This window comes from Alternaria metachromatica (assembly GCF_023757995.1).
Source record: "Alternaria metachromatica strain BMP 0045 chromosome Unknown scaffold_5, whole genome shotgun sequence".
Classification (NCBI taxonomy): domain Eukaryota; kingdom Fungi; phylum Ascomycota; class Dothideomycetes; order Pleosporales; family Pleosporaceae; genus Alternaria; species Alternaria metachromatica.
The window spans coordinates 506,940-522,678 of record NW_026055496.1 but is presented as its reverse complement, the minus strand read 5'-3'; the positions used below and the strand labels follow the sequence as shown (position 1 = coordinate 522,678).

General features: G+C 52.6%; 8 protein-coding genes across 8 annotated transcripts; 4 read left to right on the top strand and 4 right to left on the bottom strand.

Moving 5' to 3' along the window:
* Positions 1-551: 551 nt before the first annotated feature.
* J4E83_003113 (uncharacterized protein) lies at positions 552-1,659 on the bottom strand (the record flags this gene model as incomplete). The annotated part of the gene is made up of 2 exons (XM_049330052.1): positions 552-1,012; positions 1,062-1,659. The coding sequence occupies 2 exons, from the start codon at positions 1,657-1,659 to the stop codon at positions 552-554; spliced, it is 1,059 nt and encodes a 352-aa protein (XP_049190548.1).
* Positions 1,660-2,077: 418 nt separating this feature from the next.
* J4E83_003112 (uncharacterized protein) lies at positions 2,078-3,000 on the bottom strand (the record flags this gene model as incomplete). The annotated part of the gene is made up of 2 exons (XM_049330051.1): positions 2,078-2,880; positions 2,943-3,000. 2 exons carry the CDS (start codon positions 2,998-3,000, stop codon positions 2,078-2,080), a joined length of 861 nt encoding a protein of 286 aa, XP_049190547.1.
* A 1,105-nt stretch (positions 3,001-4,105) lies between these two features.
* Positions 4,106-5,052, top strand: YPT7 (Rab GTPase ypt7; the record flags this gene model as incomplete). Its single annotated transcript, XM_049330050.1, has 7 exons — positions 4,106-4,135; positions 4,184-4,237; positions 4,320-4,415; positions 4,464-4,643; positions 4,693-4,737; positions 4,785-4,887; positions 4,943-5,052. The coding sequence occupies 7 exons, from the start codon at positions 4,106-4,108 to the stop codon at positions 5,050-5,052; spliced, it is 618 nt and encodes a 205-aa protein (XP_049190546.1).
* Positions 5,053-5,644: 592 nt separating this feature from the next.
* On the top strand, positions 5,645-7,161 carry J4E83_003110 (uncharacterized protein; the record flags this gene model as incomplete). The annotated part of the gene is made up of 2 exons (XM_049330049.1): positions 5,645-5,887; positions 5,953-7,161. The coding sequence occupies 2 exons, from the start codon at positions 5,645-5,647 to the stop codon at positions 7,159-7,161; spliced, it is 1,452 nt and encodes a 483-aa protein (XP_049190545.1).
* A 133-nt stretch (positions 7,162-7,294) lies between these two features.
* Positions 7,295-8,779, bottom strand: J4E83_003109 (uncharacterized protein; the record flags this gene model as incomplete). The annotated part of the gene is made up of 1 exon (XM_049330048.1): positions 7,295-8,779. The coding sequence occupies one exon, from the start codon at positions 8,777-8,779 to the stop codon at positions 7,295-7,297; it is 1,485 nt and encodes a 494-aa protein (XP_049190544.1).
* Positions 8,780-9,174: 395 nt separating this feature from the next.
* Positions 9,175-10,275, top strand: J4E83_003108 (uncharacterized protein; the record flags this gene model as incomplete). The annotated part of the gene is made up of 1 exon (XM_049330047.1): positions 9,175-10,275. The coding sequence occupies one exon, from the start codon at positions 9,175-9,177 to the stop codon at positions 10,273-10,275; it is 1,101 nt and encodes a 366-aa protein (XP_049190543.1).
* Positions 10,276-10,831: 556 nt separating this feature from the next.
* Positions 10,832-13,054, top strand: J4E83_003107 (uncharacterized protein; the record flags this gene model as incomplete). The annotated part of the gene is made up of 5 exons (XM_049330046.1): positions 10,832-11,036; positions 11,108-11,367; positions 11,417-11,599; positions 11,624-12,885; positions 12,943-13,054. The coding sequence occupies 5 exons, from the start codon at positions 10,832-10,834 to the stop codon at positions 13,052-13,054; spliced, it is 2,022 nt and encodes a 673-aa protein (XP_049190542.1).
* A 918-nt stretch (positions 13,055-13,972) lies between these two features.
* Positions 13,973-15,503, bottom strand: J4E83_003106 (uncharacterized protein; the record flags this gene model as incomplete). Its single annotated transcript, XM_049330045.1, has 2 exons — positions 13,973-15,255; positions 15,305-15,503. The coding sequence occupies 2 exons, from the start codon at positions 15,501-15,503 to the stop codon at positions 13,973-13,975; spliced, it is 1,482 nt and encodes a 493-aa protein (XP_049190541.1).
* Between the last annotated feature and the right edge of the window lie 236 nt (positions 15,504-15,739).

Sequence of the window (15,739 nt, the reverse complement as noted above, 5' to 3'; positions counted from 1 at the left end):
CTGGCTTCCTGTCTTCTTTTGCCTTCCTGCTTTGAATATGAGGCGCTCATATCGCTTCCAAGATAGAAGTATTCGGGTAATGTAGGCGCATCACAGTTTCTCTGTGATATGCGCGATGGTCGGCATGCTCCTTGTTAGTAATGGGCTAGGGCTGCATTCTTTCTAAACTAGCACAAGTTATTTCGAAACATTGGAATCGATCCATATGGAACCTGGTAGAATGCATGCTCGTATTGGTATACACAGCTGAGAGCAGATCGGCGTTTAACACAGCCTCCTCGTTGCCTGAAACAGCCTTAGCGCCGCCACGAGCGCGTCCACCCAAACAGAGCGAATGGCAACAACGGTCCTTTTCTTATCCAGATTACCATTTTCGCGCACTAATCCCCCATTGGGAGGTTCTGCGAACTGAGGCTGAACAGATTGTGCACAGCAAGCAATTCGGTTCCAGGCGCGAACACAGCTGCGGCCATCGAACGACAAGTTCCCACAGCCTGGCCTCGCTTCAGATCTGGAGGGTGGCACGCTTTGCTCTCGCTTCAGCCAGTCGTTCACTTCACTCCCAATTTGATTACCAGCTTTCCCTTCGCTCTGCCTGTTCTGAGCTTCTCATAAGCTTTGGGTACATACTCGAAAGCATACACCTCACTCACGACAGGCTTCACTTTCCCGTCCGCAACAAGCTTTCCCAACTTCGTGAAGTCATCGAAGTTCGTAGATGCAAGACCAAAAGAGAACGGCCGTTGCCCTCCTCCAAGCCACGTCGGTACCAGGAAGCGGAATGCGAGATCGTAGATAAAGGGTAGGCTCACTTGAGATCCGATCTGGACGTACTTCGCTGCAGGTTTTGTGAAGGAGGGTGATTTCCAGTATAGCTCAAACTGATGTCCAATGTTGTCAAGAACCATGTCATAGTGGTTTGAGCTGCTTGCCAGAATGGTAGGTACATCGTTCTGGCGATAGTCGATGACTTCGTCGGCCCCAAGATCCTTGCAAAGCTGAACATTTGCGGCTGTGAGGGATCAGAAAATGCATCATTGTCGCGACTGTTGGACGCTTACCGGAGCAGGTCGTTGTGACATAGCATCCCAGAGCTTTGGCGATCTGAATGGCAAAAGTACCCGTACCACCTGAACCACCGTTGATTAGTACTCTGTCACCGGCTTTTACATTCGGTGCGAGGCACTGATATGTAACAAGACCGCAGACTCCCAGCGTTGCTGCTTGCTCCGCTGAGATACCATCGGGCATTGGCACCGTTCCCGCTTTTGAACCGATGATGTATTCTCCCAACGTGCCAAACTGTTGCTTCGGCTCGAGCTTGCCAAAAACCATCTGCCCGACCGTGAGGTCGCAATCCGGTCCCACTTCAGCGACTCTTCCAGCGAAATCAAGTCCGGGGGTTGCTGGCTTAGGGATGGCCATTCGCCCAACGATGGGTAGTTCTGCAAGCTTGTAGTCGACCTGGTTCAGAGCAGCAGCGTGAACCTGAATCAGAGATTCTCCACTTGCGAGTGGCCGCTTCGCTGTCGGCAGCGGTACTGACTCATTGAGCTGTATTGCATCCTCGAGCGTGGTACCGCATGTTGACCATTGCCATGCTCTCATCGTTGCTGGCAGGCGCATCGTCTCGGTTCCGGTAGTAGTAGTTTGCGACATCTTGCAAGTAACAACGTGTGCGTGGTAGGAGAAATGAGAGGTAAAAAGACAGAAATGAGTTTCAACCCCGATGCGCTGTCATATACAATTGCGTTGCGGCTGGTCGTCAACCAGGACCATGGCTATCGTACGGATCCCCGCACGGGGAAGCTGCGAAGAGACCATGGTGTACGGCTTAAGATGAGGAAACCATCAGGACCCATCAAGATCAATCATCAGCGAAATTTCATGTAGAATGGAGTTAATTGACAACGCTGTGCATAGGATTTCATTGACACGAGTGAGGAAGCGAAGGACATGCGCGCAGAATGATCGCAACTGCTAGGGTGCTAGCGCCGGACTTCGCACTCCCGCTACCTGGGCAGGTACTACCCAACATCACTGCCAAACATCCTTCACTCGCGTGGCCCTCAGCATGCTAACTACGCGGTATCCACCGTTCGCGCCAGAAGTCATTGTCCTCTCCAATGATAACCTGCTCGTCGTCGGACACGTTCCCTTCAGCAATGCCATCTTTATCGTGCCTCATTGGCGTGTCGGCCGTACGACCCCTCCACTTTCGACGCTTTGGCTCGCCAGCTGCATAATTCGCAAGCACAGCACTGACAGATGGAGGCGGATCTTCTTCTTCCATGTCCTCTGGTTCACCTTCGATGTGGCTGTCCATCGGTTCCTCATGTCCCTTATGGTCTGACATGCTTTCCCCTGTTTCGCCAACTATTTCGTCATTCATGACACAGTCATTTCCTTGAGACTTCTTCCTTGCGCACTCGTTCTGATCTTGCGCCTTTCTCTTTAAACCGGGGCGAATATGTATCCGGGTCTGATGATTGTTGTCGCCCTTCACGAGCATGGCGTCTAGACTTGCAAAATCGCCATCGGCCTTCTTTGTAAGAAAGTTGCCAGTCTCATGCTTCAGGTTATCCGATAACGCCTTAGGGTCTTGTCTGTGGGACTTTGGCTGGTCTTTTGCCAGCACACGTCCGTTCCGTGGCCCGCTCGTATCTAAGATCACTTGCGCTGTTCGCTTCTCTATGGCATCACGGAGACCCTCGAGCACCTCAATGCGTGTTCTTACGTCCCACCCGAAGATGATCGTTCCTTTGCGGGATGTTACGTCGATGCGATATCTGTCGGATGATATTTGGATAGTGACCAGGTTGACGTCGCGAACACTGGCGACTGAAGGATACTCGGTACGGACCAGAAATACCAGCGTATCTAGATACTCATGTCAGTTTTCTCTCATAGACAAAGAGCGTTTGGGGCGATTAGCGACCTACTAATCAGCTGTACACGCTCCTGCTCGGACAATGTGCCTCCAATATTAGTGAGCGCCATGAAATACAAGTGAAGGGGATCCGCGTTCGTCATGGCAAAGGATTGATCTTTGGAGCTGTGACGCTCTAGATTGATGCGGAAAGGATCAGCGGTATTGGCTGGGGCGAGGAAAGAACGCACTATCAAAGCTACAATTATAGTGAAATCGACGCTCTGCCAAGACGTGTTTGTATTCACTGGCCGAAACGCGTCTCTTCCAGTTCACTCGATCAGCAATCATCCAAAATTAGTAGATTACTGATAGTTTGACTGTGTAACTTTGCTATCAGAGACCAAATATGCGTAGTCTGACAAAGCAAAGTGTTCGTGTTATGCTTGAGGAGCAAAACATCTAGATTCTGTTTTACCTTAATTCTTTGATACGGTATGCTTTTCTGAGATGATGGGCCGCTTCACGATCTCTGGAACTTTCGAGTATACTCTTGCTCAGCACTAGAGCAGAACACAAGATGACATCCCATTGCCATCCAAATTATCCAAAGCAAGGTTTGTACACATGGTAACTGCAGGTGTGGTGTCCAAGGATTGCATCTAGATCAAGAATTTTGATATTGGAAAGCTAGTTCTACGAGCGACATGTAGGCAGGACCGTATTGGCAGCCTTAAACTTTACCGCTTAGGCGATCTATTGGTAGCCCTGGGGGTATCGGTCAGGTTCGCGGTTGCGCTAGGTTGGAGATTGGCGATGACACCAGCGACTTTGATAACTTGATATATAGATAAAGCTCTGCTTCAGGGGCAGTCGTGGATCAGCGTTGGGGATGGACGGTCTATGTGAATGCGGTGTCAGGTGGGTGCGTGGGTTGACCACCTCAGACCGTGGGACGGGCGGTTAGCGCCATGTCCGTGCCCAGCTTGACATCAACCATCATCGATCTCTGGCAACGAAGCTGCACCTATCCTCACCGTATCTGCGCCATAAACGCAGTGCATTGATTTCCCTACTCGACCAACGTCCTGGAGACCTAGATATTGGCGTCGCATACCCTCTACCTCGGCCTAGTATCCGCGCAGCCAACTCCGCACCACCTCGAAGCATCTAGCTTCGCGCCTCGAATCGACCGCGCCGTACCTCGTCTTCCTACCTACACACACTCTCTACAAGATGGCATCAAGGAAGAAGGTCCTCCTTAAGGTACTTTAGCTCCCAACAGGGTCTGCCCTTCGCGGCTAATGCGCGCAGGTCATTATCCTCGGAGACAGCGGGGTCGGCAAGACGAGCTTGATGAACCAATATGTACGGAGAACCCCTCGTAGAGCTATACACGACACGAGTGATAGCTAGAGGCTATGAACACTGGCTTATACGGTCTCTACAGGTCAACAAGAAGTTCAGCGCAAGCTACAAAGCCACGATTGGTGCCGATTTCCTGACCAAGGAAGTGCTGGTCGACGACAGGCTGGTTACCATGCAGGTGTGTACATGTGAATCTGCGCGCTTGGATCTTACTGACCTACGATAGCTCTGGGACACTGCCGGTCAAGAGCGCTTCCAATCGCTTGGTGTTGCCTTTTACCGCGGTGCCGACTGCTGCGTGCTCGTATACGACGTGAACAACTCGAAGAGTTTCGATACCCTGGACAGCTGGAGGGACGAGTTCTTGGTCCAGGCCAGCCCGATGGATCCTGAGAGCTTCCCATTTGTAGGTGCATACGCGTAGATTGGGTGTACATCTGTACTGACGCGGACAGGTTGTCATTGGCAACAAGATCGATGTGGAGGAGAGCAAAAGGATGGTGAGTCTCTGTAGCGACCGTTCAAGGCTCCATGCTAACAGCGCCAGATCTCGTCAAAGCGCGCCATGACATTTTGCCAATCGAAGGGTGGTATCCCGTACTTCGAGACCAGTGCTAAGGAGGCCATCAACGTCGAGCAAGCTTTTGAAGGTAAGCCAGACCTAGAGCCATCCGAATCCCCGCTTTCGGAAGCTGACACCCGTAGTTATCGCACGACAAGCTCTAGCACAGGAGGACGTGGGTGACTTCAGCAACGACTTCCCCGAGACAATCCCGATCGACCTCAAGGGCAGCGAAGGCGGTTGCGCATGCTAGTGTATGCCATCACGAAATAAGCGACGTTTATGAGAGCCGACAGTGGAACCTCATCTGCCGCAATGCCGTCTTGCATCTGGAGTTCGCATGGAGTTTGGTGTTGAACATGCTTGTTGAGCAGGAGGATCTCTTACTCCTGTAATCTATCATCACGGATGGGGTCATGGTCACCTAGTCGATATAGCTGCCTAAGAATATATGAATACATACATGAACAGTACTTTTGCCTGGAGTGCTATCAGACGCGTGCCTTCCGCCCGCGTATCCGTGATGACGTGGGTCCGTGGCTAAGGCGGCACCGCCACAATCCCGTCAACGGGCCTCTTTGAGACACGAGGACACATGAAACTCGCAACCCCCGGGACTTAGCACCCTCTTATCAAGTGTCCGCGTGTTACGCCGAACCACCCCGTGCCACGAGTCCATCACTTGCATATTTCTCTGCCTTTGACAACCGACTGATTTCATGGGCGCTCGCATATTCTTCCATGCCTCGACACGTACCCCGACCGTGAGCCCGCTTATCACCGAAGACCCTCCTTGACGGACCTGTCATATACACCTACAATAATTTCTATTACACCCTGCCAACATGATACCTCGGCGGGAAGAAGATGTTGAGACGACGCCGCTCAGTCCACGCGTTAGCGACGTCTCCGACGAGAACGCGTACTTGCGCGGGGAAGACTATCTCGAGAGCCCAGCGAGCGAGGCCAGCCAGTGGGCTGAGGGACAGAAGAAGGGACTGTGGACGAGCAAAGTGCGACATGCAGTAGGAATAGCCCTCCTACTTGCGACGGTGCTACTGTGGACAGCTAGTAATTTTCTCGCGAGCGTACGTATCTCGCATCCCCTGGGACGGCATGGGTAGTGGTAAGCGCATAGCTGACAACGGAACAGACAATATTCGCAGACGATTCCTACTCGAAACCCTACCTCGTAACATACGTAAACACAACATTCTTCGTCATCCCTCTCCTACCCATGTTCCTCCACCACCTATGGGTCGACCGTCACCGTCCGAACAGCGCGCGGCAGCACCGCCAACCTCTCCTAGCACACGCACGCGACCTCTTGCAACGGCGAGCAGGGAAATGGAAGCTCCTCCGCGAACACGAGACCCCCTCTTCGACCTCAGCCTCGAACAAAGCTCGCAATGACGAGGCAACCGAAGTCCTGCTATCATCCTCGCTGCACGGCTCCCAAAGTTTCGCAACCGGGAAAACTGGTGGTCAGGACGAGGACGACGGCTTGACGATAAGAGATACAGCGAAACTGGCGCTGGAGTTCTGTCTCCTTTGGTTCCTGGCAAACTACTTTGCGGCCGCCTGTCTAGAGTACACAACCGTCGCAAGCTCTACCATCCTCTCTTCCACGTCCTCCATCTGGACCCTACTTCTGGGATCAATAATGCGCGTCGAGCGCTTCACGCTGCTCAAGTTCCTCGGCGTACTCGCGTCTCTCGGCGGTGTAGCCCTCATCTCCATGGTCGACGTATCCGGCGAGACAGACGAGAACCGCGGTTCCTTCCCGCACAAGACACCAAAAGAATTAGCCATTGGCGACGTCATGGCCTTTGTGTCGGCTGTACTATACGGTTTCTACACAGTCTTCATGAAATCCCGAATTGGCGACGAGACAAAGGTCAACATGCCTCTCTTCTTCGGCCTCGTTGGATTGTCTAACATCCTGCTCCTCTGGCCTGGTTTCATCATTCTGCATCTCACCGGCATAGAACCTTTTGAGCTCCCGCCCACATCGCGCATCCTCAACATCGTGCTCATCAACAGCGCGTCATCTCTCGTGTCCGACTTTTGCTGGGCGTACGCCATGCTGCTTACTTCCCCGCTGATTGTCACTGTTGGTCTTAGTTTGACCATTCCGTGCAGTTTGGTTGGGCAAATGCTGTTGGACTCGCAGTATGCATCGGCGTTGTATTGGGTCGGCGCGGCGATCATGGTGCTCTCCTTCTTGTTTATCAACCATGAGGATCGGAGAGATGAAGCAGAGGGACTGCAGGGCGCGGATGATGCTGTGACGGAGGTGCAGAGGGGCTTTCAGAGTATAAGACAGAGTCTGGGTCGAAGGAATTCGAGGACGGACGTTTGATGTCGGATACCTGGGTCGCATACTCAACCTGTTCATACACATTTTTTTTGAACAATTCTCCATAGCCAAATACCAAAGTCATTCTTATTGGTTCATGGGGTATCATAATGCAAGTCATAGTAGTACCAATCCCTCATTTCCGTCCACCGTCCATGTTTTTTGAGTACCCATTCCGTCCATACTTCCCCTTACCCTTCGAGTTCCACTTCTTACCACCGCCCTTGTAACTCTTCTCCCGGTCATTGTCTTTCCTCTGCTCCATCAGATCTTTCTTCCTCCCCTCCCAACTCTCGTCGTCGTCCAGTTCCTCAATTGACCAACCCTCCTTCTCCATGAACTCTTCGAGTTGCTTCTGAAGTTGGGGCTCCCACTTCGATTGGTCTTCCAGATCCGTGTATTCTAGGACGTTCTGGCCGAGCGTGTAGTCGCCCTGGCGAGAGCGGATGAGAGACGACATGAGGCCGAGCGAGTTACAGGCTAGACCGAGGTCGTGGCAAAGAGAGCGTACGTAGAAGCCAGATGTTACTGTCATACGAAGACGGGCTGCTGGGGGTTGCGGAGTGGGCGCAGACGTAGCTGATGATGCGGTAGCGTCGGTGGGTTCAGCGGCGTTATCCTGGGTGATTGTTGATGTGTTTTCGGTTGCTTCAGCTTGCTCCACTGAGGCTACAGGCTTCTCTTCTGTTGGTAGTGATGCTTCGACACTGGCGTCTGTGACTTCGTTCTCCGCGGGGGTCTCCTCAATGGGTGCTACCTCTGCTGGTAAAGCGCCAGACATGGCGGGCTCGGAGTCTGTCTTAGGTATCTTCGGTTGCTGACCTGCGCCTTCAACGTGGTCGTTTTCTGGCGACCTCGATCGTTTCCGTCCTCTTCTCGCCGCTGTATCGGAGTAGACTTTCGCGTCTTCTTTCCGGATACCCATCAGCTTCTTTGCGCCCTCCATCTCAGCACCATCCACCTCCTCCTTTGGCCAGACAAAGTCATGACTTCCGGGTTCCAACCACTCGACAAGCTCCAGCTCTTCTACTTCGACCGGTCGCGCAGCCACCTCTGGTATGTCCTTGCCCTCTCTAGCGTATTCATACATCTTCTTGCCGTCAACCTTGAGTGCAGAGAAGACGCTTGGCTTTTGCAAGATCTTGCCGCGAAATTGCGCTAGCTTCTCCTCTACCAATTCCTTTGTGACATGCTCGTACTCCGCCTTGCCGACAACCTTGCCTACAGCATCGTAGCTGTCTGTCGCCGCGCCAAACAGTACCACGCATTCGTATGTCTTCGTGCACTCTAGGAAGCGTTGTAAGCATTTTGTGCCCTTGCCCATGCCGACAATCAAGACGCCAGTAGCCATTGGATCGAGGGTACCGCCATGACCGAGTTTCGCTTTGATATTCTTGAGGTGTTTGGGCTTAGCGTCCGCGATGATGAGGGAGCGTTTCTGGGCTTCGAGCCAGGGTGCGAAGAGCGGCGAGCGAGAGAAGTGGTCTTGGAGGTCGCGCAAGACGCCGGCGGAGGAGGCCCATTGCGGCTTGTTGATGGCGAAGATACCTTCGAGCACCTTGCGACTCTCGGTCGGTGGAGTAGTCATAATCGCGCGCTTTATCGAAGACGCGACTGGCATCAGCGGGGTGATAGAAGGAAGCTCGGAGCTCTAGCTACTAGGGTGGGAAGTATTGGGGCCACTAGATGTTAACAGAACTTGTGTTGCCTACAGCCTACACAGAGATATATATATTCCAAAATCAGGCTGGAGTGTACATCATCTTGTGTGCTACTTGATTGTCAAAATATAATACAATGTATGCGGTAACGCGAAATTTCGTAGCCGTTCCGAGAATACCTACGCGCCAAGCCGGAAGGCGCGCTAGTGGGCGATCATCTCACATGTTTCTACGGCTGCCTCGCGCTTGCGCTATTCACATCTACTTGCGACTTTCGTCTCCCCTCTCGATCCCACGCGCCAACGTCCCGCTCTGGGCCCCTTACTGCTCGCGTATACCTTGGTCTACCGACATCATGAGCGACACCAACAAGGACCTCGAAGATCTCGCGAAATCAACCACCGAGGATTTCTACGAGTTACTTGGTGTAGCCTTCGATGCGCCGGAAGCTGCAATCAAGAAGGCTTACCGTAAAGCCTCGATTCGCTACCATCCCGATAAAAACCCCGACAACAAAGATGCTGCGGATCGCTTTATTTACCTTGGATGGGCTCGAGATATCCTCATAGACGAGAAGCTAAAGGGCGAATATGACCGCGCGCGTACCAGGCGGCGGGAGAAAGTGCTCCAGGATGAGCTATTGGACGGTCGGCGGCGCAAAATGAAGGATGACCTGGAAAGGAGGGAGCGAGAGGGCAAGGACTTCATGAATAACCTAAAGAGGAAGAGGGCAGAAGACATGAACGAGGCGGAAAGAAGAGAACAGGAGATACAAAGATTAGCCGAAGATGGCAAGAGGCGCAGAAAGGAGGCACAAGAGCGCATGGAGAAGAAGCGCAAAGAAGAGGATGAGGCAAGCTTCGTGGACGTAAGCCCTGAGCCACAGGCACCCAAGCCTGGAGACTCCGCCGAGATCGATCGCACAGTCAAGGTCCGATTCCAGCGAGAAGGCGACGCTACAAACTGGGACAAAGACAAGATATCGAGCATGTTTGCGAAATACGGCAAGATCGACAGCGTCGTCATGGGCAAGGACAAGAAGATCCGATCATCGGGAGAGAAGCACCGCAAGGTCATCGCCATTGTGTTTATCATCTATACACGTCTCGATCACGCGCACGCCGCTGTCCTGGACGGAAAGTCCGACTACCCGTCGCTCGAATCCGTGGCTTGGGCGAACGGCGAGCCCGACCTCAAATCACCAACCAACGACGCGCCCTCAGCGCCGTCAACACCTATATCTACGCCGAAGAACCAATCCTTCAGGTCGTCGTTTGGACCTGGCATAGGGAAGGGCGTTGGAAGTACCACGCCACTAGGAACACCAAAGTTCTCTTTCAGCCCGAAGACACATAGTTTGGAGGAGGTTACTATGATGAGATTGAAGCAAGCAGAGAAGAAGCGGCTGGAAGATCAGATACGCAAGCAGGAGGCTGCCGAGGAGGCTGCGGTTTGATGAGATGACTTGATGAATTCGTTGTGTTAATCCAAGATACCCACTATTAGTATAATTTAATTTGCCGGATACATTGACGTTCTCCATAGTTTATGCTGCTTTCAAATCGTGATGTATCCGCCCGGAGGCACTATGGATCTTCTAGGCAATACCTATGTGCAATATCGAAGACCTCAAAGATGAAAACATGTGCTCTTCCGGAAATGGCCTTTCCCATGTCGTCGCAAAAGTTAGATCTGGTATAGCTACATTTTCCAAGGAACCCTTCAGTCGTATATCGGTTTGCTGACTACATAGACTTGGATGCAACACTTTCTACCTTATAGATTGTGTTGTAGGCTGCAGCGCTTCTAATACGTTTGGCTTTCGAGTGACGCAAGTGACCTCGGGAAGCAGCTATCGATAACACGCCTTTGACCCTGGACGCGCATCCCGTCTCGCGCCCTTCGCGCCCGCCCGCATTGCTCAATCCCACTACTTCTTTTACCTGACCTTGGACAGGCAGCTCTGTTTTGTAACACCGCAGCATGCAGTATACCCGAGATTATTTCTTAAGATGCCGACCCCAGAATCCGAGATACTGAAGCCACTCGACGCCTCCAACACCAATTCCGACGACTGGGAGATCTTTGTCCTGAGCGATGCGCGCATCGTCTTCGAAAGCAATGGCAAGCCTACGAGCCTTCTTGCTGCGTATGCAGACACCCCACTCCGCGTGGAAGGGCGACTGGAGACTCCAGGGCGTAGCCAGCTGAAATACCGTATGTGAGACATGCTTGTCGGCTGTCGGACGCGACGACTAAGCAAAGCGCTCTGGCTAACGCGACTGCAGTTTTGAAGAAACCGTACAAGCCCATGGAAATCGAAATACAACATGTGACGCGCTTCTCCTACGGCGAAATGACCGACGGCGCATACGTAATTTGGGCACAAGGCCAGGCAGGCTGGTTCGAGATACGACCGACCGCGCAGTACAAGCCCATCTACGACCAGATGGTCCAGGCTGTGGAACTTCTATACTTTGTCACAGACATATACGGCGAGTCGCGGAAGAAGAGTAGCGGGCCCAGTGCTGAGCTGGTCTTCCAAGAGGTCAGCATGTCTTAGAATCATGCAACATTGTGGCGCTAACACGACACAGTATGCAGAGGACGAGCGCTTTCCTTGCAACGATGTGGCCACGGCTGAGAGACTATTCGACCAACATCATCTGTTCCTCATGATGTGCTTTCTGAACAAAGCCCAGGGACTGAGCTGGAGTAACACGCCTATCTATCAACGTTTCAGACGGCGGTTTCCGGTAGGAAGCATGGAGCTCGAACATGTGCCGAATCTAACGTACGTCTAGAAAGACTTCGATAACTGTAAGGCACGGATCGAAGGGCGCTATTCTCAGATCCAACCCGAACGCTCAGTGAGGACCCAGAAGTCCGCATCTGCACCAATGGCAGCTTCCAAAACGGCACAAGCGAATGCGACACCGAAACCAACGGAAGCGCCGAAGAAAGACGACAATTGGTGGGAGGCGGCCGCACTCTTCGAATTTATGCAGAAAGCAGTGAACCAACGGGTTCTACGAGCAGGACGGAATCACATAACGGTGGATCGCGTTGCCGAACTCATTGTCAGGCGATACGAGATTGAGGAAGTGGACACTGCGAAGAATGTGCTTCTGGTACACGCACAGAATCTGTGCTACATGATGGACCACCCGCGGCGGAAGAACATACAATTCTTTGCCGCCGAACCTATATATCAAGAGCTGTCAGCCGGCCACACACTTCCCGCAGCCGAACAACGGCGAGCTGAAGGGGTGGAACTGAAACCACGGAAAGATCACGGAACTCTGAGAGGCGGTGAAAGCGGTTCTTCAGATACGTCTGACGAAGAAGATGACGCCATAACAACACCTGTGCGTAGACCACCGGGTAGACGGAAGCAAGGCCGGCTTTCTGTGCTGAGACCTACGAGTGGAAAGTTTTCTGGCAAGAGCAAAGGGATCAGCATTAAGCCAGGGAGACAGAAAGGCGGAAAGGGAAAAGCACCCGTGCCGGCAAGTGACGACTCGGAAGCCGAGCAAAGCAGCAACGCTACAAGTAGCGATGAAGACGATGAGGAAGAAGGCATCGACACACCAACTCACGCCCTATCACCAGGTCGAGAGAAGAGAAAACTAGACGACACGGACGGTGACCAAGACGAGAAGGATCGACGAAAACGTACAGCCAGTGCATCCATAGCACCTGAGTCTCCACCCACAACTGGCGACTCGGACTCTGCCTCTGAAGGAGTCAGCGCCGTACCACCTCTGCCGCTGCGTAACCGGCCCTCCCATCTCCCTCCCCATGCGAACCCAGCATCATCATCAGGAAACACTAAATCATTAGTGTCACCACCGATAATATCAACACCCTTACCGACATACGAAGCTAATGGCCCCCGCGACTCCTGGATCTGCAATTTCGACGGTTGCACGCAGAAAATCTACGGATGCAGTAAAGAGTTGGGTAGACAATTGATCACAGAACACTTGGAAGATCACAGTCGAGGGCGAGAGAAGGTTGTTGGCATTCTTTGGAGAGAACAGGATAGATTGAATCTGCCTGTTAGGTAAGTCAATGTTTTCGAAGGTGGAGATGCAAGCACAGTAAGCTAACACTTTGACAGCAACTTGATCAAGAAAATCCGCGAAATGAACGAGGCGGCTACGCCGCTGTTCCCGGTGCCTGGTGCTCCGGCGACGGCAGTGCAGCCGAAGCCTATACAAAGACCTGTGTAAATTCAAGGACCTATTCATACTCCCACTTGCTTTGGAATGAAGAGCCCCAGTGACTTGAGTCGTGGTACAATCGTTGACTACTTTTCGGTTTTCTACGTATACCTAAACCGCTTCCTCTTCACATTTTCGCTGCTCGTTTCACAAATATCGTCCAATCTCCTCTTCCCTCTTCTAGTGTCCTTTTTCACACTGTTCTCCTTGTCACCTTCATCTCCCACACGACTTTCAATCCTCTCCCTCACTTTGCCCACACTGTTCACATATCCCATCTCAGCATCATACTCCTCCCAGATCGGACTCGTAACTTCGTACGCCTCTCCCGTGCCGACTTTGACATGCCATTTTGGATGTGGGAAGGGTAGCGCGTGGATGGGCGTTCGAAGGTAGGATTCGGGGTAGGAAATGTCTGTCAAGTGTGTGGTTTGGGGCCAAGATTGGCTGTAATTATAGACGCTGGTGGTGGCAGTGGTGTTGGAGTGTAGTTTAGGTTGCGTTGCTGGAAGGTGAGATTGGTGCTGGCGGCTGGAGGATGGAGACGTTGAAGTAAACCGTTGTATCTCAACTTGATCGTGCATATATAGCGCTTCGTGCATGAAGGCGTCGAGGCCGGATCTGACTTGTGCCATTGGTATCTGAGATCAAGGACTGTTGTGATATGGAGACTGGGAACTGACATTGCGAAAACGCGTGAGCATTTTCTTAACTAGATATCTTCACATATTGAACGATCTCAAAATACGATATACGTCCGAATACGATAGTAAAAGATGCTTGCGGGACATGCTGGTCTTCCGCTCTTTGTCGACCGGATCAAGATGAAGTGCAGACGATGCGGAACAAAGAAGAAAAACGCGCATCGGAATGCATGAACCCAAGAAGGGTAAATTGTTTGAAATTTTGAGCAGATATGACTCTACTTTATACACTGATTGTTTTGAAAACGTTGAATCCTGATCCTCCTGTAGCCATGATGGCGCCCGGAATCTGCGGGTGCCAGTGCGCCTCCTTGATCTGCTCCATGTAATGCACGAACAGCAATTGCGGTGGCACATCTTGAACGCCTGCTGTATACTTGCTCTCTTCGTCGTCGAGTTCGACAGCCAGATCCCAGAGAGTGAGGGTATTGTCGCCGGCGCATACAAGCACGATGCTGTCGTCTGTGGGATGCCACTCGACTGAGGTGATTTGCTCTTTGTGGAAGGTGTACGACGCAACAGGCGAAGGCTTCTTTTCGCTCGACATGTCGGTAGAGGGCTTCCATTGCCGAAGGTCCCAGACTCCCCACTCGCCGTCGTCTGCACCGGTAGCGAGGAGATGAGCGGTTTGGTGCGACCAACTCAATACGTTGACATCCGTTTTTGAGACTTGTACACTGAGCACTGGCTTCCGCGACTTTGACCGCGCGTCCCAGATCTTGACTGTGCCATCACTCGACGCAGAAGAGAACACGTGCTTCTCGGTTGGTGACCACTGCAGCTCCTCTACTGAGCCACTGTGGCCAGTATATGGCGTGGTGTCAGTGACAAAACCTCCACCCTGTGTCCGTGTTGTCGCAAAGATCTTTCCGGTGCAGTCACCTGTCAGGAGCTTGCCCTCTGGTATCAATGGCGACCAATCTAGCGCATAGCCTTCGTTGGATCCATGTGCGCGAATCGTGCAGACAGGCTTGTTTTGTGTGGGCGAGATGGTGGTACCGGGGGTGTCGAAGGCTGTGAGGTGTGGGGTAACGTCGTGAATCAAGACCTGGCCTGACTCGGTCATGGCGGCGGTAAGGGTCGTAGGAGGCTGTGCGGAGGTGGCTTGCGGTGTTTGGTGGGCACGTATGCGGTTCGTGCAGCTCGTCAACGGTATCGACTTTGTCTCGAGGATAGGATCTGAGGCCTCGTCGTCGGATTCTTCGTCATCGTCCTCTTCATCCTCCTTCTCCATCCGCGACAGGCTGCTCATCTTCATGACCATAATCTGGTTCTCCTTGTCCCTTCCTCGCGCTGCTTGTGTGCCGGCCACTGAGTAGACGGTTGCAGGGTATGTTTTGCGGTCTGCGCCTAGATTGTCGGGTACAATGTCGCATGAGAGACAGGGCCACGGCGCTTCGAGCGCATGAAGCATCTCGTATGTGGAAAGATCGGGGTTCAATGTCTCGCCTGGTGAGAGTTTGTGACGACCGGGAATGAAAGTATCTTGGTCCACATCCATGCCATCTGGGAGCGTTAGTTCTTGGATTTTCGACATTTTCCTCCGGCAACCTACTCTCGCGCTCCTCAGCTTCGCGCTCTTCGTCTGGTCGTCCGTCTACACCTGCCTCGAGAATCTCATCCTCGCTCTCGAATTCATCTTCGAATTCATCCTCAAACTCGCCCGCTTCGTTGTGTTGATCGATTTCCATGGGGCGATCTCCATTTTTGATAGCCTCCTGCTCTTGCTCTGAGTCTGCGGGTCGCTTCGCCATGGTGTGTGAGTGTGTGCGGTTGTGTTTTGGGGTGTCTTGTGGCAGGCGTAAAAAAGTTGGCACTGGAATTTGTCCCGCCAAATGTTTTTTGAGGCGGCTTATCGATCGGCGTATCGGACCACGCTATGACGCCCCCCTCTCTCAGGTGCCCACCGGGGCTGTTGCGTGCATCTCTGGAGCGAAACACTGCGCGCTACCCCCAGTCCAATCGCATCCCGCACATCCCAGGTCAACAC